At 40.1% G+C, this 23,659-nt stretch overlaps 1 protein-coding gene across 6 annotated transcripts in view; it reads left to right on the plus strand.

The window, feature by feature from the left end:
• Positions 1-22,866, plus strand: part of Mysm1 (Myb like, SWIRM and MPN domains 1) — a 38,383-nt gene extending 15,517 nt beyond the window's left edge. For 2 of the 6 annotated variants that reach the window (XM_041652242.1, XM_041652246.1), the window contains 14 exons: positions 2,758-2,888; positions 3,612-3,728; positions 4,166-4,269; positions 5,600-5,677; positions 7,879-7,967; positions 11,068-11,122; positions 11,514-11,564; positions 12,144-12,218; positions 12,712-12,900; positions 14,201-14,333; positions 16,220-16,325; positions 16,482-16,539; positions 17,893-18,061; positions 20,084-22,866. In XM_041652242.1, the coding sequence (XP_041508176.1) occupies positions 2,758-2,888; positions 3,612-3,728; positions 4,166-4,269; positions 5,600-5,677; positions 7,879-7,967; positions 11,068-11,122; positions 11,514-11,564; positions 12,144-12,218; positions 12,712-12,900; positions 14,201-14,333; positions 16,220-16,325; positions 16,482-16,539; positions 17,893-18,051 (1,345 nt within the window). In that variant the 3' untranslated portion in view covers positions 18,052-18,061; positions 20,084-22,866. The remainder of the gene's footprint in view (positions 1-2,757; positions 2,889-3,611; positions 3,729-4,165; positions 4,270-5,599; positions 5,678-7,878; positions 7,968-11,067; positions 11,123-11,513; positions 11,565-12,143; positions 12,219-12,711; positions 12,901-14,200; positions 14,334-16,219; positions 16,326-16,481; positions 16,540-17,892; positions 18,062-20,083) is intronic. The other 4 variants (XM_041652243.1, XM_041652244.1, XM_041652245.1 and 1 more) reach the window with 4 other exon arrangements.
• Positions 22,867-23,659: the final 793 nt, after the last annotated feature.

A 23,659-nucleotide genomic window follows, 5' to 3' on the forward strand; every position in this document is an offset into this window, starting at 1 on the left:
TAATTTACATGGCTTTTAAAGAGAGCTATATTATAAACAAAGTGCTTTTGCACTGATGAACATGCTAAAGAACCATCTTCTGGCTAAGGATGTCATGAGAGTAAGGAGTCCTTAAGAGAAACACTTGCCGTTTATGTAGTGCTTTGTGGTTTACAGAAAGCTGCAATGTATCTTCTCATGTGAGTCTTCACAACAGGCCTGTGAAGTAGGCAGTGGGATCTTCTCTGTTTGAAACAGATTAGCACAGTTCTCAGAGGTTTAGGGTACCTGCCTTTGATCTTTCAGCCAGCCACTGACTCAGGAAAGGTATCCGTCCAGCTCACTCGTTCTGTTACTTTGTTACTCCACATTGCCTAGCTGACGGTTTTTAAATGCTAATTCAATTACATCTCTATTCATACCTGGTTTGGGTTTTGGAAATTAAAGGATGGATTGCCAAAATTGAAGGCCCTCAAAATAGTTTCTACCTCAGAAATGTCATGACTTGTACATACTTAATGTTATTTTAAACAAATTTTATTTGTCACATGGAGTTTTGGACGTTAAGTTAGTAGAGTAAGTTACAGAGGTAGTGTAGATTATATGACAATAGTTTCCTATTAGTACACAAAGCCTATTTGATATCACTGTTTAAATGATCTTATAGAAAAGTGTAAAAGCAAAAGAAATATTTTTAAAGAGAAAAGCCTAAAGTAGAAAACAGAACACAGGTAATACTTAAACAAGGGAAAGGGAAAGTCTGAAAATCAAGAGACCTACTCATCCTTTCTTTTCCATGAGAGCAGATGCGATTGGTTTTATTTAGGGTAGGTTTTTATTAAGGTGTTACCAGCTGTTAACACCGTTGTTCTACCACGTGCCATGCTTTGTATTTCAATTGTCTTCAGTTTGCTTGGCAGTCTCTACAGGTGAAAGAATGAGGATCACAGATGATGAGAACGTGGTTCCAGGTCGCACTAGGGGTTGATCCAGTGTTTAAAAGCCGTAACTCCAGCTGAATCTTCCTTTCCTTCAGAGCGTACAGTGCTGCCCTTTGACTCGTTAGGTCTGCTCAGGGAAGGGGAGGTTTCTGGTCGTGCTCTCCCTGTTCTGACAGCCTGTATTTATTTTCGTCTTGCACATACTGCCCCTGAGAAGGCCACAGTTTTGTCAGTTGGCTTCTACCCTGATCCCTCAGGAATACAGCAGCGTGAAGACAGTTTTGTCTGTTTTATTCATTGAGTCCCCAGTGCTTAAGGCAGTGCTTAGAATATCTTAGGTATTTCAAGTGTTACGGGAAGAAGATTGAATGACTTTGGTGAACAGAAACATTTACTGTCTAAGCCATGGGCAAGGCTGTTGAGTTTCTTGCAGAGCCTTTTGGTTAGAGAAGACAGGTGTAGACTAAGCCAGTTTTCAGGCTCCTGTCATTTTTGATTAGCTGCATTCTTCCCTATTTTCATGTCATATTCATGTAGTTTGCTTTTCTTTCATTGAACACTGGAATTTCAGCTTTTCTGTAGACGTTACAATATTCTCTGTCACAATTATTTTCATATTCTATGTACTTCACAGATATGTAGACTTAAATTTTGTCTGTTTGGGAGTCCTTCCCTACTCACCCTTGCTAACGTAGTCTGCCTGCTTGTTGCCCTGTATCCAGCCACCCACTTAGGCTTCTTTTTCTTTGTAGCGCTGTTATCTAGTAATGTAGTATATATTATTCCTTTATGTATTGATAGTCATTATTGAAATTTAAGATCTTTGAAAGTAGGAACTTTGTATTATTCACTTCAAACCCTTGTTCTTAGAGAGGTGTCTGGGACATGGGATATAAGTACTTATAGAATGAAATGTGACCAAGTAGTATCTGTGCTGTCACTTAGCACCTGGGTCACTGTCTGCATCTTGATCTTATCACTTCCTCAAGTAAGTAGGTGTTGTGGTTATTCTGGCCAGCTTGTTTGCTCCCTTCTAAGATAGGACTGGTAAAACCTTTCTTTTAGAATTATGAAGGTTGAGCATGTGTACCTAACAATGCAGCATTTGGCATAATCAGTAATTGATTTCTACTATTGTAAAGTTGTCTGTTCCTGTTAAATTTTATATTATGCTTTCTAACATAGTACATTAAGCAAATATTTGATTATTATATGAATCTTTAATTTCATTAGGAGTGTTTAATCCCTTTGGAAATCCCTAGAGTACTTACATCTGTTTTCCTTTGCGACTACGTGCTTACAATTAAAAGTGAATATACAATATTTAAATATTTAAAGCTTTTTGAGAGACTTAGTAATTAACAGCATTGGCAAAGCTGGGAAAGCCTTGGGACGGAAAGTAAAACTCAGTGTTAGAACAGTTGCTTAGCAGCATGAGACTATTACCATAAAACAGGAAGATGAGGAGGACTGTCTCAGTACTAAATCTTAATTCCCAAAGTGCTCTTTTATTCACAGATGTAGATGTGAATCTGGTTCTGTACAAAATAAGCTGCTAATTTCAAGGTTGGGGGGAATACCTGGGATCTATGGGACTTAATACTGGGGGAAGAATATTTGTAACACAGTCACACTTACAGGTACTTGTAAGTTGTTGCTTCATTTAAAGATATTTAACTTGTGAAAAAAAGGACACTTGGGTATTTATTTGTACACAAATAGGCATTAAGTGAAGGTAAAAATTTAAGCTATTTCATATATTAAAAGTTTTCCCCAGAAATCCCTTTTTAAATGTTTCTGTTCATCCAAAATAATTGTACTTCCATCTCTTAATTAGGGAAATATGCAAACCGAAATACTTAAATAAGACCTCAGTACGTCCTGGCCTGAAGAACTGTGGGGATGTTAATTGTATTGGACGGATTCATACATACCTCGAGTTGATAGGAGCAATCAATTTTGGATGTGGTAAAAATAAAAACCCAACAACATCTTTTACTTGGCATTTTTATCCTTATAGCACCCATTCATTTTTATGATGGTTCAAATTCAAGTAGATTTAAGTATTTGGAATTCAGAGAAAGACTGTAACATTATGAAATAAGTGTATCATTAAGACTTGATGTTAAACAGATTTCTGCTAATTAAACTGCTTCCCTTTGAAAATACAATTTTAAAGAAATATTTTATCTACATAATAGAAAGAATTTAACAAAGAGTTCTTTGTCAAGTAAAAGTGAATAATTTATGAGAAATCTAAGGATAGTCTACTTACTTTAAAAAGATACAGGCTGAGAGCAGCATGGCTGTTGAAAAGGTTTAGATGTTGGGGCATTTTTTCTGCACATATTCTAAGATCCAGCAAAATCTGAAATATGAAGTGTTACTCACCCTGTACCATCTTCCCGCTAGAGATGCTTTCTAGCAGTGATTAAATAAAGGCAGTAACTTATGAACCTATATATTTAGTTATAATAAAAGCACAAAAGTATTTTAACAAGGCTGGTGAGGTGCCTCAGTGGCATTTGCCCCTAAGCCTGAGACTTGAGTTTGATCACTGGGATCTGCTTGCTAGGAGAGACCCAACTCCTACAAGTTGTCTTATGACTCAGACATGCACACACGTGTACATATGCATACAGTTTTTTTTATTAGCGGAAGTCTTTCACTCTTGATTTTTCTGATTCAAAGTTGATGCGTATGCATATGTCAGAATGAATTCTTCCCGGTCACTGACTTCAGACGACAGAGCTCTGAAGAAAGCTAATGGTGATGAGCAGCCAGGGCCTTACCACCCCTGTTTTGGAGGTGAGCTAGAGAGCGCGGCAGAAAGCCTCTGACAGGTGATTTCACTTTTGTATTGAGAATGGACAGTCTGCCTTAGGGTTACTCTTCCACATTGTGGCATTGGTGCCCCAAGCTCTGTGTAGATGCCAGCTATTTGAGAAGCTAAGCTATTGTAGCCGCAGTCACTGAGATGACATGTTTTCTGTACTAAACTGCCGCGGTCAGCAAAGTGGGCTCAGTACTCATTTAACCAGAAGTTATACGAGTTACTTATTCTTTATAATGGCTTTTACTGAGCAGCATTAGCAGTATTATTCCTTTGAGAACTAAGAGGCACATGAAATGTATGGTTGTGGGATCAGAACCATGGAGCTCAGCTGTAGTCAGTATAGTATATCTTCTTGTTTAACCGATTTCACAGAGTAATAGATTGTTCTGTCTTTCCTGAATCCCAACAGAGCAGGCAATATATAACAGGCCACAACCGGTCGATAGAGTACGAGTGAGTGACAGGACAGATGCAGAAGCGGCCTACCAGCTCGCCCGGCGCCTGCAGTCTATGGTAAGCAGCTGCTTTACTAAACAGACAGACTCTGAGTGGAAGAACATGTTTTCTCTTGTGTTTCACCTTAGCTAGTTAGTTTTCTGGCTTCTATTGACAAAATCAACCAAACTGAAAAACCCTTCAAGTCCACTGCCAGAGTCTAGAAACATCTTCTACTAAAGTGGCCTTGGGCTGTTTGTTTTGATTTATAAACCTAACACGTTAGGTGCTAGAGAGATGGCCCAGCAGTTAAAGAGTATTTGTTGCTCTTGCAGAGGACCCACGTTCAGCTCTCAGCACGCACATCATGCAGACCACAAGCATTTGTAACTCCAGTTCCAGAGGAACTGACACCCTGTACTGGCCTCCTGGGCATCTGACATGCATGTAGTACACAGACATACATTAAGGCAAAACACACATAAACATTAAGAAAACATAAAAACAAACACAGCTACACACACACCAGCTGAGTGTGGTGGCACATGCATTTAACCTCAGCACTGAGAAGGTAGAGACAGGCAGATCTCAGGGAGTTCAAGACCAGCCTGATCTCCACAGTGAGACCCTTTTCCAAAACAACAGTTATCCAGTAAGTATCCTCTAAGGAAAAATGTAGTAAGTTCTCATTCACACTGCAGTGGTGACAGGTAAAATGAGGCTCGGACTATTTTGGCTGTGAACCATTTCTATCTGAATTTGCTGTCTTCAGAAAGGTTGTTTTCAAGTGACTCTTTGGAGATCGTGCAAGTTACACACCTCTGGCAGCTGGTCCATTTTAAAGACCTCAGATGCGAGGTTTGCAAAACTAGTTGAGTCTCAGGTGCCACACGTTTTGTAGTGTTTCACTGTTTGAATTAACTTGGCAATGGCCTTTCTAAATCTGGGGTAATCATTTTGCTTCTGTTTTCACTATATCTTTTGCTGTTGTTCCTTTCTACCACAGATAATTAGAAGCAAATCTGTTTTCTTGGTGCTTCTTTCTAGTCTTCACAGTATTTTTTCCTGGTATTTTAGCTCCTAAGTGGTAAAAGAAAGGAAGATAAAGAAGAAATCAAGTAAAATGCAGAGAGTCATCAGTACCATGTGTTCAAAGTGGTACCTCGATGCCCCCACTTAGCTCCTACCCTGCTAGCTGCTGCTAGTGCCCATGAGTTGGTTGAGTATTTCTAAGCAGAGAACTGACTTAGCTGTGATCAGCAAAATACAGTTTAGTGAGTTGATGATCAGACATCAAAATAGTCAGGTAATGGAGATTTAGATAGTTATTATTTAAGTTTTGTGTGTTTGTGTGCTGAGGAGTTTGTGAGTTTTGTTACATTTTGCCTTTATTTTTTTCTTAATATAGCGTACAAGAAGACGTAGGGTCCGAGACCCATGGGGAAATTGGTGTGATGCAAAAGACTTAGAAGGGCAAACATTTGAGGTAATATTGACCTTATTTGTGGCTTGTTCTTGAAAACTTGTTTGTCTCATTATTTTAATCCCGTATATTATACTAATTTCATTGTTGAAGTCTGTGTCCTGTTCCCTTGTCAGTTTATGGAAAAGTTTCCAAATCAGAGGCATCTGTAGTACAGTTAACCAGGAGTCTGACGTGCGCTCAGAGGCATCTGTAGTACAGTTAACCAGGAGTCTGACGTGCGCTCAGAGGCATCTGTAGTACAGTTAACCAGGAGTCTGACGTGCGCTCAGAGGCATCTGTAGAACAGTTAACCAGGAGTCTGACGTGTGCTCAGACTTTTGATTCTTAATCTCTAAGTCAAGAATAAGTGCCAGACTAAGGAGTTGGTGTGCTCTGTTCATTTTATTAACTGATGTTCCTTTGAATAATGTTTGTGAAACCAATTAAAATAGTGTTCTAAACTTTAGGCATACTTAATTATAAACATTGAAGTGTTATTTCTATAGAAATTGGGACCCTGAAAGGAAACATAGGCAACAAATATGCATACATGCACACATGTGTTTACATATAGAATTAATTGTAGATAATTAGTGTAATAGAGTGGAAAGAAGGCATAAATATATTTTTATTAGCTTTGTTGTCTCAAGTAACTACTTAACTGCACTAAATCTCAAATTTTAATTTATGAAATGTGAATGATACCTCTCTTCTTGTGCCCAGAGTCTGAACCACCAAAAACCACCAAGAGACCAGGTCTGATGCAAAAGCAGAGTCTTTTAAATTACAAGTTAACTTGGGTCCTCTGTCTGTCTGACACAGCGGGTGGAGTAGGAGAGACCTGGAGCCACAGTGGGGCAGGGCATTTTTGGGGGGTAATTTAAGTGGTTGTATGGGGGGGGGGGATCTGGGGAATCTTTTCAGGATTGGCACACCTTCAGGCTCAGGGAAGGTGTCCTAAGTTGATTGGTTAGCTGCAGCTGCAGAAAGATTGCTGTACCTGGGGTGGTTCCTGCATTCTATCATTATCAGAGCATAGCCAGAGCCACCAGCTAACTTCTGATTGGTTCCTTACCATAAGGAAAACTTCTGGCAGCTTCTTCCCCATAATTAATTAGGGCAAGATCAGGGGCTCAGCACATTCTGCTGAGTCAGGGGCCTACATCTTGCTGGTCTTTTCTGCAGTCTGTTGTGACTGCCAAAGGCGGGGGCTGGGTGAGGATCTGGGCCCTTCATCCTGAAAGGATTTAAAAGAAATGAGATGAAGTATATTAAGGTCCTAGTGTTAGTCATTCAGTAAGCCTGTTTGTAGGTACTCAATAAATGTTACCTTTCTCATGCTCCTTCCCCCACTTTCCTGTCCCTAACCTTACACCGAGTCCTCTTGTTGGCATATTGATAAGTAATCCATGGTTCCTTCCATAAGGTTGGTCTAAGGATATGAGGTACTCCCAAAGAGTGTGATGAGGAAAGAGTTTGAACCAAACGATCAGGAGAAGAATCATCTCAAAATGTAGATGGAAGCATTCTAGGCTGAGGGAGTTGCACAAGCAAAGGTACAGATACAGGAAAATGTTATTGTTCTGGGAAAGGTGCATAGTCTGTTAAATTAGAGTGTAGGGGTGGTCGTAGAAATGACTAGGTCAAGAACATTAGCGTGTTCAACTTCACAGCACACTGTGACAGTGATTGCTGCTGCTATTATTTGTTTTCTAAAGAAGAGCTCAGCAGTGGCCTCTCGGCTGATAATGAACAGAACCATACACTTCCGCTCCAGAATTTTATGATGTTGGGGCATCTCACTCCCACTGTGCCAGAGATGAGACCAGGGCCTCATGTGTGTTAGACAAATTACTACTTTACCACCCTCAGCCATTGAAATCTGCACTCTTGATCATTACAAGGTGCTGTCTTAAGTTGTAAAAGAAAAATTAGCCACCTGAGCCCTGGAAACTAGAAAAGAGAAATAAAGATTTGGAGGTTTTTGGAACTCAAGGACTGATACCCTTGATTGAAATGGGCAAGTCAGGAGAAGAAACACAATTTCATTTTGATAAGGCTATATATTTTGGCATAATTTAAAAAGTTATGGCCCAGTATTTATTAGTAGTAAGGAAGCAGTGCATACTGACTTGGTCGGTCTTGCTCTCACATGTCCTTAACTGTTTGATTTCTTCTACATGAGAAGCTGATGAACTCTTTGATTGGCTGTTTTGTTTTAGCATCTGTCTGCGGAAGAGTTGGCAAAAAGAAGAGAAGAGGAAAAGTGCAAACCTGTTAAATCTTCAAAAGTTTCAAAACTACCAAAAAGGTACAGTGTTATATAATGTATTTTCTTAACACACAAATACGTGAACAAATAACCAGTAGTTTCTGTAGATGCTTTGTATACGATGTACATGGAGGTGATCAGGCATGATGACGCACGCCTTTAATCCCAGCACCTGGGAGGCAGAGGCAGGTGAATTTCTTTGAGTTTGAGGCCAGCCTGGTCTACAAAGCGAGTTCCAGAACAGCCAAAGATACACAGAAACCTTGTCTCAAAAAAAAAAAAAAGAGTAAATTTTAATTTGTAGAATTGTCTGAGTACATTGAATTCCTTTATTTTCTATGCATCTTGCTTTGGTCTTTCACTTTTCAAAGCAAGATATTAAGAAATGCTGTTATAGCACAAATAATAAAAACTCAGAGACAGCTATTTGGGTTTAAATTTTCTGAAGATCTGAAAAGCACAGACCTCAGATCAATGAGATGCTATCCTCATGAATCCTGAAGACTGCACACTCAACTGAGTTACTGTCTCTCCACCAAGCCATATTGCTCCTGTCTCAAACCCCCTAGTGCTGGGATTAAAGGCGTGTGATCCCAGCTGCTGGGATCACCTGTGTGTGGGCTGTTTCTCTTATAGACTGATTCACTCTTTTGTAGCCCAGGGTAGCCTTGAACTAACAGAATCATCTGCCTCTGTCTCCCGAGTCCTGGAATTAAAGGTGTGTGCCATCACTCCCTGGCCTGTATGGCTGACTAGGATGCCTGCTTTGCCCTCTGATCTTTAGGCAAGCTTTACTTATCAAAACACAAGTAGTAGTACTCTATGCTGTAGCAGTTGTATTTCCTTGGCAGGGCCTGGTTCCTCGCTTACAAAATAATTAAAGTGGCTGGTGTTGCTTGCTGTGTCTTAAGTACTTTATGTGAGCCCACTCAGTTCCTTGATAACCCTTTGCAGTGTGAGTATCATGTCCATTTTACCTTAGAAAAACTGAGTGACAAAGAAGTGGCCATGTTGTATTTGGTCATGCTACCTAGTGTGAAAACTGATTTAAGCCCAGGAATCCTTAGACCTGGTAGTGTAACTCAGCACATTGTCAGTTACTTCTGCAAAATGGAAATTGAACCGTACCCTGTTGACAGATAGGCTAAGTATTTTTTTTAAAAAAAGAAAAAAAAAACATTAATAAGCCTAGACTCCTTCCAGTATTCATACATTTTATTTTCTGAATCTCTGTGAAATTTAGCTTTATTGTTATTTTTTAACTGTTCTGTCTTGCCAGGAACCTTTTAAATCCACACGTAACTTTTCTCAATCTTTGTACTTTTTTTGCATTGATTCGTCTGCATTTCAACAAAGTTGTTGCTTTTTCTATTATCGATCACCTGATAAAAAGGTCTACTGGAATAAGCTGCGGAAATAGTTATTCAGCCATCTAATGTACTTTAGCACAGCTAACCCATATGCCTTTATCTTATTCACACACAGATCATAGATATCTTGCTTAAAACGCAGATTTGAAAATGGTAGTGTCTAGTTTACAACAAATCATTCCTGCCAATACTGTATGTACACTTACTGTGACATATTTTTCATGAATCCATTGATAGTAATTACCTCTTTGCTCATCTAGAACGTTACAGGTATTCAGTATCTGATGCTCCTCTTTCCAGTATGAACTGTTTGTGTTTTGTCCGTGAAGCGTCTGTAGCCATCCTCAGCAGCCCTTCAAGAAATACCAACCTGCTCCTGTCTGTATAGGTTAAGTCCACAGACATCCTTAAGTGTATTCTCTCTCCAACATTTCCAGTCTGTCTCAGTCTGCATTATTATTATACTCTTACCCTCAAGCCATTTCTCCAGTGCATAAACGGTTAGTTTTGGGGTTTTTTTGGGGGGGGGTCATTTTGTTTTGTTGTTTTGACACAGTCTGTCCCAAAGTGGTCCCAAACTTGAGGTATAGCTGAGAATGACCTTAAACCACTGATCCTCCCGCTTCTACTGCCCAGGTGCTAAGATTACAAGCATCTCACCCATCTTACTTTTCATTCAGTTCATTTAAAGATCTTTTTATTCAGTTTTTAAAATTCCTACATTTTGGGCCCTGGGACAGAAGCCTAATTAAAAATAAAACACCCTTCCTCACAGATTCTTTGTCAGATGGGAATTCAGCATGCTGCTCTTTGCAAGTTGTCCTCCTAGAAACATTGCCAGTTGCTTTTCTGTCTATAAACATTGTTCTGATACCTGGAGATACAGTTCAGTGATTAGGAGCACTCACTACTCTTGCAGAGGACCTAGGTTCAGTTCCTGGCACCCATATGGAGGCTCACAACCATCCATAACTAGTTCCAAGGGATCTGACATCCTCTGGACCTTTGTGGGTACCAGTTACACATACATATCTACATTTAGGCAAAACACTTACACACATAAAGTAAATTTTTATAAATCTAAAAACAATAGTAAATTTTAAAAATTGTTCTGCTATCTTCTTTGAAACTTAATTTTAGTGGTCAAAGTCTTTTTTCTGGTTTGCACATGCTTTTGTATTTGGCCTTGCTTAGATTCCCCTCTCCATCTCTTTACGTTCTGAAATAATGTCATAGGGCTTTCTGTTTGCTTTGGTTTGTGTAATAGACTTGCTTGTTACCCTTCGTTTAGAAAGTATTTATTGAGTCCCCGCTATAGTGGATCTGTTACGATACTGACAAGTTTTGGTGTGCATGTGTTTCCTTTGAGACAGTTTCAGTATGCATTCCTGGTTGGCCTAGAGCTCCCTCTGGAGACCAGGCTGGCCCTGCCTCCTGAGCAGTGGGGTTTAAGGCATATATCACAACAGCCTGACAAGCTGTTTTGAGAAACTTGCTACTTGAACTTCCTGAACTCCTGTTGGGGAAATAGCTGTGTACCTGAACTTACACTATCTCCTTCAGTTGAAAAGCTGCATCTGCTAACCAGTTCCTTCAGTTGCTGAAGTTGCTTTGTCCCAGAGTTCCTGCTTTCTGTCAGACCTAAAAGGACATGTGGCTCCTCCTTAGAAGGGTTCTCCTGCTCTAATATTTGTTCATACAGGCAGAGATTTGAGTTTATATTATTACTAGTTTTTCAAATTAGTGATTAATCTTTTTTTCTTTTTCAGCTCACTTGATCCCTTCCAACTGATACCTTGTAACTTTTTCAGTGAAGAAAAGCAGGTATTGATATCAATGAGTAATCACAAATAATGTCCCCATGGGACAGGAAATACTTAGTCTTTGCCGTTTGTGTGAGGCAAGTGTGTGGGTGAATTGGACACAGCAGGCAGGGTACAGTAAGGATCGGTGACCCAGCCGGGCAGAAGGTGGGAGGGAAGAGCAGTTTGCTGCTAGGACTTTGAAGCTTAGTTGTTTTTAAGTCTCATTTGTACTGAACTTTGATTAATGATGAAAACTTGGTGGGTAAGGAGAAAAGGTGGGTATGCCAACTGTGAGAACAAAATGTTTTTGTTTTTATGCTTTTGTGCTTTTTTGGGGTTTTTTTTGTTTGGTTTTTGTTGTTGTATTTTATGTTTTTAGGTTCTCCTTTTCTTTTTTTTATATATTCCAGGAGCCATTTCAGGTGAAAGTAGCTTCAGAAGCACTATTAATAATGGATTTGGTAAGGATAACCTATTGTACTTCACTTAGTTATTCTGGTTTCTGTTCTTGAATTTCCATTATTCGTTTTTTATAGGTCTAAGAGAAAGTGGAAGACTTATATTTCAGATTTTAACTATTTTCTTTATAAGAAATCTACTTTCTTTTCTTTTGAAGGAAAGGCAGACAATTGCACGTTTCCATATTTTAGAAAAAATAAATTGCCGTGAGTTTTGCAGATTGTCGCCCGTGTTCTAATATCCTGTGTCTGCTGCCTGGTAGATGACTGACATCCACTCCTTGTGTGCCCTTTACTGCAGACCCTCTAGCAGTTGTGTGTGTTTGAGGTCATTGACTACAGGAGGTTCTGGAGGGACTCACTCTGTCCTTTGAAAGCAAATGGTATCTTCCACCTTCCTCTGTGCTTCAAAGCTTGATGGCAGCCGGAAGGGACTGACACCTGAGTCCCCTGCTTCAAGCCCCGCTGTCAGCTCCTTGCTGTCTCTGTTCAGAGCAGCGCAGCTGCTGCTGTGCAGCTGTCCTAGGATTCTTCATTGGCTGCCTGTGTGAATAAGGTCTGAGTCTGTCCTGTTTCCCGTAGCATGCTCACGTGTCTATGGCGGAGGTGATTGGGCTGTTAGGAGGAAGATACTCAGAGGCTGAGAAGACCCTTGAAGTAAGTCTTAATGTTTCACACAGTTCTTGCTGCCATACCAAATATTTTATAGAATTCAGAAAGTATAATTGGTTTTTATCAGGACATATGAGAGTATGCAAGTATAGAAAGCTAAGTATTCAGAAGTGACTTAGCATTCCATTTACTGAACATCTGTTTCCTATCAAGAGGAAGAGGATTTTGCCAGCCTTGGCTACCCACTACCTTCCCCAGTGAAAAGCTACAACTTTTAAGGGCAGTAATGTATTCTAGTGCTTGTGGGTAAATGCTGGCGTACTTCATTCTGCTGAAATTATTTTCATATCTAATAGGAATTTTTGAAAATGCCTTTGGGTGGGTGTTATGGTGCAACCTAGAAAACTAACCATTATCATGCCTTTTAGATTAGAAAATGCTACCTGAGTTTGTAGACTACAGTCTCACTTTTGGGGTTTATTTGGCAAGTAATCGAATTGGTGGGATTTCACTATAATGTAAGAACAATCCTTTACAGGTCTGTGCAGCAGAACCGTGTAACAGTTTGAGCACAGGACTACAATGCGAGATGGATCCTGTATCACAAACACAGGCTTCAGAAACCTTGGCTCTGAGAGGCTACAGTGTTATTGGGTGGTACCATTCTCATCCTGCCTTTGATCCGAATCCATCTTTACGAGATATTGACACACAAGCTAAATACCAGGTGTGTTTATAGTGCTATGTACCTACATTTTGTAAATTATTATACATCCTCCTATTGATTTTTGTGAAATAAACACGTTAATTTTAGCTTACACTAACATTCTTTACATCTTCAGTTTTGAAATAACGTGCTTCTTTTCGTATTAAATAAGTAAGCATTGAGAAAGTCAACAATTGAGTGTAGGCAGGTGTGTGTGTGTGTGTGTGTGTGTGTGTGTGTGTGTGAATGGACAAGCTAGAGCCCTTAAAAAACTGTCAGGAAGAATTAGGACTAGACTTGTTATAACTGTAGTAATTGGAAACATTGAGATATCTCTTCGTAAAAAACAAGTTATATTTTTACTCACTGTTAGGTTTAATGTGTATTTCCTTTTTTTTTTTCTTTTCTTTTTATTTTTCAAGACAGGGTTTTTCTGTAGCTTTGGGGTCTGTCCTGGAACTTAATCTTGTAGATCAGGCTGGCTTCAAACTCAGAGATCCACCTGCCTCTGCCTCCCAAGTGCTGGGATTAAAGGCGTGCACCAGTACTGCCCCACCTACTGTGTATTTTCTATGTAGATAGCTATTCGTAAATTATTGCCATGTTAATAAGAATTACAGTCAAATTTTTTGACATCATAGTATGTAAAGACATTTGTGGTATATGTTTTGTTTTGTTTGACAAAGGTTATTCTGTGGGCCTAGACTGGCCTAGAACTCGTGGTAATTCTGCATTCTCCTGTCTCAGCCTCCTAAGTACTGAGATAGATGTGTACCACCACACCTATATGCGGCACTTCTGTTGTCTTTTTGTTCTCAATTTTGTATGTATGTTTGTGAGGTGAGGCGCACACTCCTCTGTGTTTGCACATGAACCAGGAGAGAACATTTGGTCCTGTTCTGTCACTTTCCATTTTATTCCCATGAGATGGGATTTCTCACTGACCCTGTAGCTAAGCTGGTACCCAGCAGTCCTGCCGTCTTCCCTTCCCCTTCCCCAGTACTAAGGCTACAAGTTACAGGTGCCTATAACTGGTTACGACAGGCTTATTATGCGGATTCTGAATAGGTGAAACCTGGTTCTCCTGCTTACACAACTACTCTTGTATCCTAAGCCAGCTCCCAGCCATGCTGTTTGTATTTTTAAGGAGTGTCTCTGATGAAGGTGAACAGTTTGGGCCTGAAATGAGTACACAAGACATTTCAATCAGTTGCTGCTATTTAGATAGGGCCCTTTTTTGTTTGTTTGTTTGTTTTCTTTCCTCCAGTTAACTATCAGTTAGAGCCATGATAATTGAAATTAATTATACTTTTCATTGCAGAGTTACTTCTCCAGAGGAGGAGCAAAGTTCATTGGGATGATTGTTAGTCCATATAATCGAAGTAACTCTTTACCATACTCCCAGATTACCTGCTTGGTTATAAGTGAAGAAGTTAGCCCTGATGGTGCCTATCGTAAGTTTCAACAGTAATAACTTCTTACTGTCCCTGTCCTCAAAGAACTTATAACTGTGTAAAACTATTTGATGAGAAAGTGTGTGTATCAGCCAAGGACTCATTGCATATCACCTAGTTAAAGTACCCTCTTCCCTTTTATTCTAGTGTTACCATGTCCTTAGATAAAAGGAAGAAAATGGAGAAACATTAGAGCAGGCAGTGGATTGTGAACACTGGAGACATTGTGTTGCACAGTGTACATACTAAGCACTGTAAACACTGTGTGTATAGGAAGTGTGTATATATTGGGCACTGGAGATATTGTAGAATGTAAAACACAGTTCTTTTCTCATAAAAATATTTTCATAAATCCATTCTTGCTTTCTCTGCTGTGGCATGCAAATAAACAAAACCATAACCCATCCTTCTATTACCTCCTGGGATATTAGGATTCCCAAAGACAAACTGACTTCAGATCTCCCAAGTCTCATCTGTCTCAAGAAAGAACTAGTTTGACGTAGCCAACTACCCAGCTTAGTTTCTCTGGGATGTGTGTCTCCTGGTGACTGTTGTGGGCAGCTCTGTCTACAGACTAAGGCAGGGAGGGAACTTTGTAAGGAGGTGGGTGGAGGCTCAGATTTCTCTGGGCGTGTGGTTCTGTATGAACTACATTTGCACCGTTCCCTTTCCTTTGACACTACAGAGTGTATTGTACTCACTTTTCTATCCAGCTTCCAGTGTGGGGCCTGGCATAAAGTGGATTCTAAGTGAATGTTTGCTAATAATTAATTTCTCTTTATTCTTAATCATCTTTGATGCTCTGTAAAAATCTCAGCACTGTTGACTATTGATGTATTTTTTAATAAGTCAGCAGTACTTTTCTGCCTTAATGACCACTTTGGCTTTTAATGCTATTTGTTTATTATTTTTATATCCTTATTACCACTTAATCAGCACTGCGAATTTTTTTTTGAGTGAGTTATACCAGGAGTAGTTCAGAATGTTCTACTGAGTATAGTACATAAAGCACATGATTCCTCAGCTTAACTATAATTTATAAAAGTTACAACAGAAAGCATTACAATAAACTTTTCTTCACTTTAAGTCAGATCTCAGCCTTCTAGGTTCAGGTTATGAGCCTGTATTACAATCATATCTAATACAGTTAGTTGCTACTGAGGACATGTGACTATTCACATTTTATTCATTAGAATTTAATAATTTAAAATTTATGTAATTCTGTTTCTGGCTAAAATGAAGAAATAAGGACTTTTTTGAATCAACCAAAATAGTAGGCAAAATATACAAAACAGTAGTATTTTACTTAGGATGTAATTTAGGCTGTGAAGGAAAATGGTTGCTAGAAGATGGGAACAAATCAGTTAAGCCCAGGTTGCTGTACGTTAGTGACCAGGAGGAGAGAAACACAACTGGCAACCTTGAGTGGAAGTGATGGAGCTGAGACGACTAAGTTACCAGAGAACAGTCTGAACTCCAGAGAGCTGTGAACAATACCCTCGAGTACTTAGTAAAATATGGACAGCTCTGTTTGTGAAGAAGCTAGGAGAGGCAGGAGTCAGCCACTGGGAAGAACTGCACAGTCGGAATGCCTGGTGCTTCTGTCAGCTTTTCTTAGGAATGCTGCCCCACGGGCAGCGTCCCCACGGGCAGCGTCCCCACGGGCAGCGTCCCCACGGGCGTGATGGCTTGTACCTCAGAAGGTACTATGCCTGCTTTGCCGAGAACAGTCCCAGTTTGTTACTGATACTGCCCTTTTCTGATGAAAAGGCCTCTTGGCCTGGGTGATGAGTGAGATGCCATCCTGTCTTTCACAGTGCTTTTGATGGAACTGTCAGAAAAGGAGATTGGAGTTGATGACAGTGTGCTTCTTTGCCCTCCTCTAGGTTTACCCTACAAATTTGAAGTCCAGCAGATGTTAGACGAACCTCAGTGGGAATTAGTGTTTGAAAAGACAAGATGGATAATTGAGAAATACAGGCTTTCCCATAGGTATGTGTTATGGTGTGTTATGACCCCACATTTGCAGTCTTTCTCATTAAATTGAATCGGAGAAAGAAAGCCTAGATCAAATAGAGAACCCTGATGTCTGGCATCCCAGCAAGCAGTGTCTTTGTCACCAGTTTCTCTTCAAATTCCTTCTTCCAGCAGTGTCCCCATGGATAGAGTCTTTCGCCGGGATTCTGACCTTACTTGTTTGCAGAAAGTAAGCTGCCTTCATTTTTAATTGGCTTCTGATGTGGGATTTCCCCTCTGTGTGCTATGAATATATTTTATTACCATTAGTTATTGAAGAAGCTGTTTCAGCCAGTGGCTTAGTAAAGCCGGGTGGGCAATCTGAACAGAGACAGAGAAAGTACAAGGAGAAAGACGCGAGCAGAGCCAGCCAGAACCTTACCGGTAGGCCACAACCTCATGTGATACACAAAATAATAGAAATGGGTTAATCTATAGTGTAAGAGTTAGCTAGAAATGTACATAAGCTACTGGCCAAACAATGTTGTGATTAATATAGTTTCTGTGTTGTTATTTGTGTCTGGGTGGCTGGTAAATGAATGAGCAGTCTCCACCTACAGACTTCATTATTCAGATTCCAAAGCTGCTGTTCTTGTTTTTCCCACTGTTCTGTGAATACATTCTGTTTTCCTTTATTAATATACTTTGTAAAATTAATGTATTCTATTGGCTAAAGGTATACATAGAAATAATACTCTTTTAGAGTGCATTTGTCAATGTTGACTGATATATTTCTTAGCAGGTTACAATTGTGTACAATGAAGAACCTTTGATCTTTTCTTTAAAATTCATAAGTAGCATGTTTCCCTTTTGACCATAATAGTTGGCATTTAAAAAAAAATATATAGTATAAATCTAATTTAAGTTTAAGTGGTCATTTGCTCTAACTTAGTACTTGGGAAATAAGGATTTAGAACCGCACGCGCCCCCCCCCCCCGCCCCCCCACACACACTTCTGGTTAAGATGAATAGACTGTCAACACTTTTTTTTAGTCATTTGGGAATATTCAGAAAGAATAAGCATACTAAGTTCTTTTTGCTACATTTGTCTACGTACAATTGAAAAACCAATGTGTGCATCTCCAGGAAAACTGGCCTAAAACTATGTACTTAGTTCTTTGTTGTTCCCGTCTCTGTCTCTGTTGTTCATTTGTCTGGTGATGGTGCTGGAGCTCAGTTTTGAGCCTTGTTTCTGGTCTCCAGACTTCATACGTGGACCCACAGTTCTGTGTGCTTCATTGTTCCTGTTGTTTGCTCTTCAGTCTTTAGAGGCAGCTCTGCGGATGTAAGCGTATGGTTACAATGGGCAAAGATCACAGATTTGGCCAGAGCTGGGAGCGCTGCTTGCATGTGTTGATTTCCTGTGGAGTTATGAGGAAGCTAAGCTCAACCTTCAGCAGCAATTCCAGTAGTCCAGGCTGAGATTGTTGAGAACGGTGTTTCTTATTTGAGTATTACTGGGGTTTGAAAAGAAATTGTGATAATTATGCAAGCCCTCTTACTACTGAAGTATTTAAACGCAAAACTTTTTATTTTCAACTAGCTTTTGGAGTGTCTAAGGAAAACATTAAGCAAAGTAGCCAATTGCTTCATCGCTGAGGAATTCTTGACCCAAATAGAAAATTTGTTCCTTTCCAATTACAAAAGCAAGGAAGAAAATGGACTGGCTGAAGAGAACAGTACAACGGAGTTGTTCTTGTAATATTTTAAAAGTAAGACATTGTGCTCTAATCTTAGCATGCTACTATAAATAATTGAGATTTTAAAGCAATATAACTTAAATATTTTTTCTTTTAATCTATAAAATTCTAAACTTTCCTATTATAAATAATGTGAAAAGGAAGAGATATGGGCTTATTCTCATATAGTGGTCATCATATGCTGTGTCCTCCGACTGCATCCTCAGACTGTGCTGAGCTCTTGTCTCCTCCTGCCTTATATTCCTTTCTCTGCCCAGCCATATCACTTCTGATCTCCACCTCCCTAGTCCTGGCGTTAAAGGTGTGGGCCACCACTACCTGACTCAGTTTCACTTTGAGACTGGATCAGTCTAGTGTAGCCCAGGATGGCCTTGAAGAGATTCTTCCTCTTCTGTCTCCGAGTCCTGGGATTAAAGGTGTTGCCACCACTCGTGGTTTAGCTCTGCACTCTGATCTTCAGGCAAGCTTTATTTGTTTTTTTTAAAAAATATTTATTTATTATGTATACAATATTCTGTCTGTGAGTATGTCTGCAGGCCAGAAGAGGGCACCAGACCTCTTTACAGATGGTTGTGAGCCACCATGTGGTTGCCAGGAATTGAACTCACGACATTTGGAAGAGCAGGCAATGCTCTTAACCTCTGAGCCATCTCTCCAGCCCCCCAAGCTTTATTTGTTAAAATACAAACAAAATATCACTACAAGGACCAATTAGGGAATATTGTGTTAGCTGGAAAACTGGTGTTTACCCATTGTCCAGTTCCTCTTACTAGTGACAGTTTTGTTAACTTGAAACTGAATTTGTTACTGCAGGTGTAGCCAAAGAACAAGGCAGCACTGGATGGAGTAGCCTCACAGTCTTGGGTGGCCTGAATCGGATTTGGGCTATATAATTTAAAGAAATGGAGTTTATTTTCTCTAGTCCAAGGTTCCTATGGACAGCTGAGGCTATAACATCTAACCTCCCAGTGTTATTCCAGCTCTGATTTTATTTGCTGATTTTTTTTTTTTTAGGTTGCTTCTTTTGTAACTTCATTTTAAGATTGTACAGTTCCCAAATGAATGTATATATTTTTAAAGGAAACTAGTAGTTTTTCCATTCCCCTGAGTACATTTAATATGAACAGTGAAACATACTTCCCCTTGAAGTCTGGAAGTATAAGAACTCCAAAGCACAAAATTAGGAATTGCGCTCCCAACCTAATTTATGCCAGCTTTGGTATAAGACCTTAATTCTGTCACATCTCTAAATCCAGGAGTCTCAGTTGAAATTCAGAGAGCTGAATTTTATAACGTGGTGTCTCTTCAAATAGAGGCCACAAAAGCCAGTAGCAGTTCACTCTCTTGTGCCCTTCTCCTCCTCACCTGTCTCTCCAGAGGCTGGTGCAGCAGACCCAGGAGCCGTGTTGATTAACTTGCTGCATTGATGTTTCCCTGGAATGCTGCTGAGTTGTTAAGAGTTCTTTGTCAAATCTGAGTTTTTCCACATGCTAATCATCTTCACTGACCTGAGCTGTGTTTTAAGTGCTTCAAAGATGGCAGTAGTCAGAGTGGAGGGCCTTGAGAACACAAGTTTTAAGCAGCTATTGAGGGTCTTCTTTTCTGACTATAGAATACATTTATAATTTATCTTACAAAATATTTTCAAATGCAGAAGAGTATATACAGGGTGCAGATATCTCAGATACACTATCAGAAATACACAGGAATTACTTTCTTTACTGAGGGTTTTTGGTTGGTTGGTTTTGTGAGTTTTTTTGTTTTGTATTGTTTTGGGGGGTTGTTTGTTTGGGTTGTTTTTCCAGACAGGGTTTCTTTGGCTGCCCTGGAACTAGCTCTGTAGACAAGGCTAGCTTTGAACTCACAGATACCTGCCTGCCTCTAGCTCCCTAGTGCTGGGATTAAAGATATGTACTTCCACCACCTGGCTTTCTTTACCAGTCTTTAGCAGCTTGAATTGAGAACATTCAGACTTATCATTTGTCTCCTGTTGTGTCCTGTCTGTTCTCCATGCTGCTTTCCTCTCTCTTACAGTAGTATCTACATGCTTTGACAACTGCAGATGGCCCCCATGCTGGCCTTGCCAACCTTGGCCTCCAAGGCCTTAAAGAAGCACAGATGAGTTTGGACCCAAGGAGGCATGCAACACAGAAGTTGATGAAGCAGGCTCCTAGAGAGAAAAGCCCATCCCAACAGTGTGTGCAGAAGTGGAGGACCAGAGACACCTGAGACCTTCATCCCAAGTTCTGTCTCTCTGAAGGACATAGCTGTTAAATAATGAGCTTAAAATTTGTGTCTTGTTCTGCCTTGGGTAAGGAAAATTAATAATAGTACTTCTCCTCTGTTAGACTGGTGTTCTTCAAAAATAGCTCAAGAAAGCAAATCATGCCCTCAGTTAACCTTGGCATTCTTCTCCAGTGCTGTAAAATGGCCTGGAGCTCGCATTGCTGTAGCTGGTTTGACCCTGTGCTCACAGCTCACGAGCTTTTCAGGCCCCAAGTACTTTTGCCCACTTGGACTCCTTCTGTATGAAATTTAAATTTATATTTTATAATTGTGTTTGTATACAATGACGGTATTCATATTTTGAATTAAAATAGTCCTTTATCTAAAATTTATATTATTTTTACTAAAAAATTAAGTAAAATTTTGGTTGCATGCCCTGGGAGTCTGAGACACTCTGCCTAATGGACAGCTTGCCCTGTCTGTATTCAGAGGCCTCGGGAAAATGCAGCTAATGTTCCCTGTCCCTTCCCACCACCTCCAGGTTATCTTTGTCACTCTGCCCAGGAACGCTTTGTTCTTGCCCATCCTAGCTAGAACTCAGGGCATTGCTCACTACCATTCGGTCCTGGGAGAGAGACAGAGACCGGGGCTGGGGTGCGGACACAGATAGGTAGACATTTTTATCCTGGTTTCTACTTTACAGCTTGTGCCACACTTCACAGGGTGAGGCTCCTTTCTTTCTCAAGCCCTTTTATCCATCCGTCCTCGCAGCTCCTAGGTGTAAGGTCGTTGTATCACGTACTGAAAGTGATAGACAGACCCACTCAGATTTCCCCGCAGTTTCTCCACAGAGTGCTCCTGCTCCCAGACGGGGTTAGGTGAGGGCTGTGATGGGCAGACTGCAAGCTCCTTCTGCCTCTTCAGTTCTCAGGACAAAGAAGATGGCAGCCTCAGAATGCCAGCCTGAGCTGTCCTGCTTTTTAGGTAACCTTTCCCCATATGTCTCTCTGGGTTTGAGTGCAATGGAAAAGCCGACAGAACCAGTATGCCCAGGAGTGCTGCCCCGTTCTGTGCCAGCAGAAGCCACCTAATTGCCCTCCTGCTTGTATAGCACGCTTGCCCGTCATCAGCAGGCATCCCATGTGGATTTCTTGTCAGTAGGAGAGCTGGCCACCCGGTTTGTCTTTTTTCTTCTCACCTCTACCACCAAGTGTCACGTGGCATGAAGGCAGAATACCTTCACAGAAGCACAAAGAAAAGCACACATTTTGATAAACATATTCTATCAGCATTAACAAATTTAATAAAGAAATTTGATCTGCATCTCCACTTTCCTATTCTTTAATAACGCTCTTACAACTTAATATATATCTTTAATATGCCCCCCAAAAAATCACTGTTAGGAGAATAATGTATTGTACTTAGGTTATTATTTCTTGACCTTTCCTGAAAGGATTTATGTGTGCTTTCATTTACGGGAATTTCACTTTCTGGTATTTCTTCTAAACTACCTCATTCCCTTATTGCCCCCACTAAATCACAAGAAAATAAAAATATCCAAGAGGAACTTAAAGGATTCTAAATAAAACTAAATTATAAAGGTGAAATTAACCCACAGCACCTGGGTGGCTTTTATTTTCCTCCTTCGGTGTTTCTGTCATATACTCGTGAGTCCCAGGGAAAATGCCTGGTTTCTTTTCTCTGAGGTTTCCTAGTAGCTTTCTAGGAATTCAGTAAATGTTCTCACCATTCATATTCCTGTTTCACATATTATAAAATTGAGCCCTGTGTGGCGGCACACACCTTTAATCCCAGAACTCAGAAGTAGAGACAGGTGGACCTCTTGAGTTTGAGGTCAGGCTGGTCTACATGATGAATTCCAGGAGTAGGACTACATAGTAAGAGCCTATCTTTAAAACAAAACATGACAAAAAAAACGGTCTGCTTTAGCATATGAACTCTGAAATTGTAGTTAGATTTTAGCATGGTTTATGCAGCTGAGTCATTTGCCTTTATGTGTGTAGATTGGAGTTGACTTGCACAGTTGTGTCTTGTGTAAGATACTGCATGACAGTTTATGAACTTGTTGCTGTTTTCCCACAATATTGGCAGTTTTTGAGAGTTTTTCAGCACTAAGCATTTAACAGCGTTCTACAACAATGAAATGATTTAAAACTTTTGTACATTTAGATGTTATGCTATATTGTATATATCAACATTAAGAATATTGTAAATATCAGTGTCTGTACAATAATGGAAGATTTTCCCCAAAATATATACTCATCTTTCCATGTTTACTTGTGACATATTAAAATACCCAATTTTAAGCTTTGAGAAATTATCTTACAATGAAAGCTAAGGAGAAATGTGCTGCCAAGTCTGTGTAAGTAAAGATTTGAAAATAAAACAGGTGGTTTTCGGTGTCTTTGTAAATTAAATGAAAGCTAAGGAGAAATGTGCTGCCAAGTCTGTGTAAGTAAAGATTTGAAAATAAAACAGGTGGTTTTCGGTGTCTTTGTAAATTATTAGCAATCTATGTATTGAATTACAAAAAGAAGGCACTGTCTTAGTTATCGTTACATTGCTGTGGCAAAAATAAAAGCTGACCAAGGCAACTTACAAAAGAGAGCATTTAATTTGGGGTTCACATCCCTAGAGTGTTCTGAAGGGTCTGTGACCATCATGTCAAGGAGTATGGCAGCAGGCATGGCATTGGGGCAGTAACTGAGAGCTTTCACATCCCCAGACAGGAGGCAGAGAGAGCTCTGGAAACCTCAAAGCCTCCTCAGTGTCTCCTCCTCCACAGTCACCTAAACACCTATAGACCAGTAGAGACTGTGATGACAAGACTCTGGTGAGATCAGTGCCTTTGGAAGAAATGTCTGGCAGGATTTGATTGTGTGATGTTTAGGAAAAGATGGTGCAGATAGAAGTGGCCTTAGCACAGCTGTGGCCGTAAGAAACCCTGAAAACATTTTGATCAAAGAGTAGGGTATATGAAGATGGCCGTTACGACAGCAACATACAACCAGCCCACTTAATTTTAAAAAGTAGAAGCCAATTCGGTAGTCACCTCATGATGACCTGAGTTGTGTTCCCAAGAGCCACATGGCAGAAAGAACCATCTGCAGGTTGCCCTCTTACCTCCACACATACACATGTGCACACAAAATAGCTCTTATTTATTTATTTATTAAAGATTTCTGCCTCCTCCCCGCTACTGCCTCCCATTTCCCTCCCCCTCCCCCAATCAAGTCCCCCTCCCTCATCAGCCCAAAGAGCAATCAGGGTTCCCTGCTCTGTGGGAAGTCCAAGGACCACCCACCTCCATCCAGGTCTATAAGGTGAGCATCCAAACTGCCTAGGCTCCCACAAAGCCAGTAT

The sequence above is a fragment of the Microtus oregoni genome, unplaced genomic scaffold (assembly GCF_018167655.1).
Source record: "Microtus oregoni isolate MIOR12 unplaced genomic scaffold, Mior012 000005F_ref0000423, whole genome shotgun sequence".
In the NCBI taxonomy this organism is placed as follows: Eukaryota; Metazoa; Chordata; class Mammalia; order Rodentia; family Cricetidae; genus Microtus; species Microtus oregoni.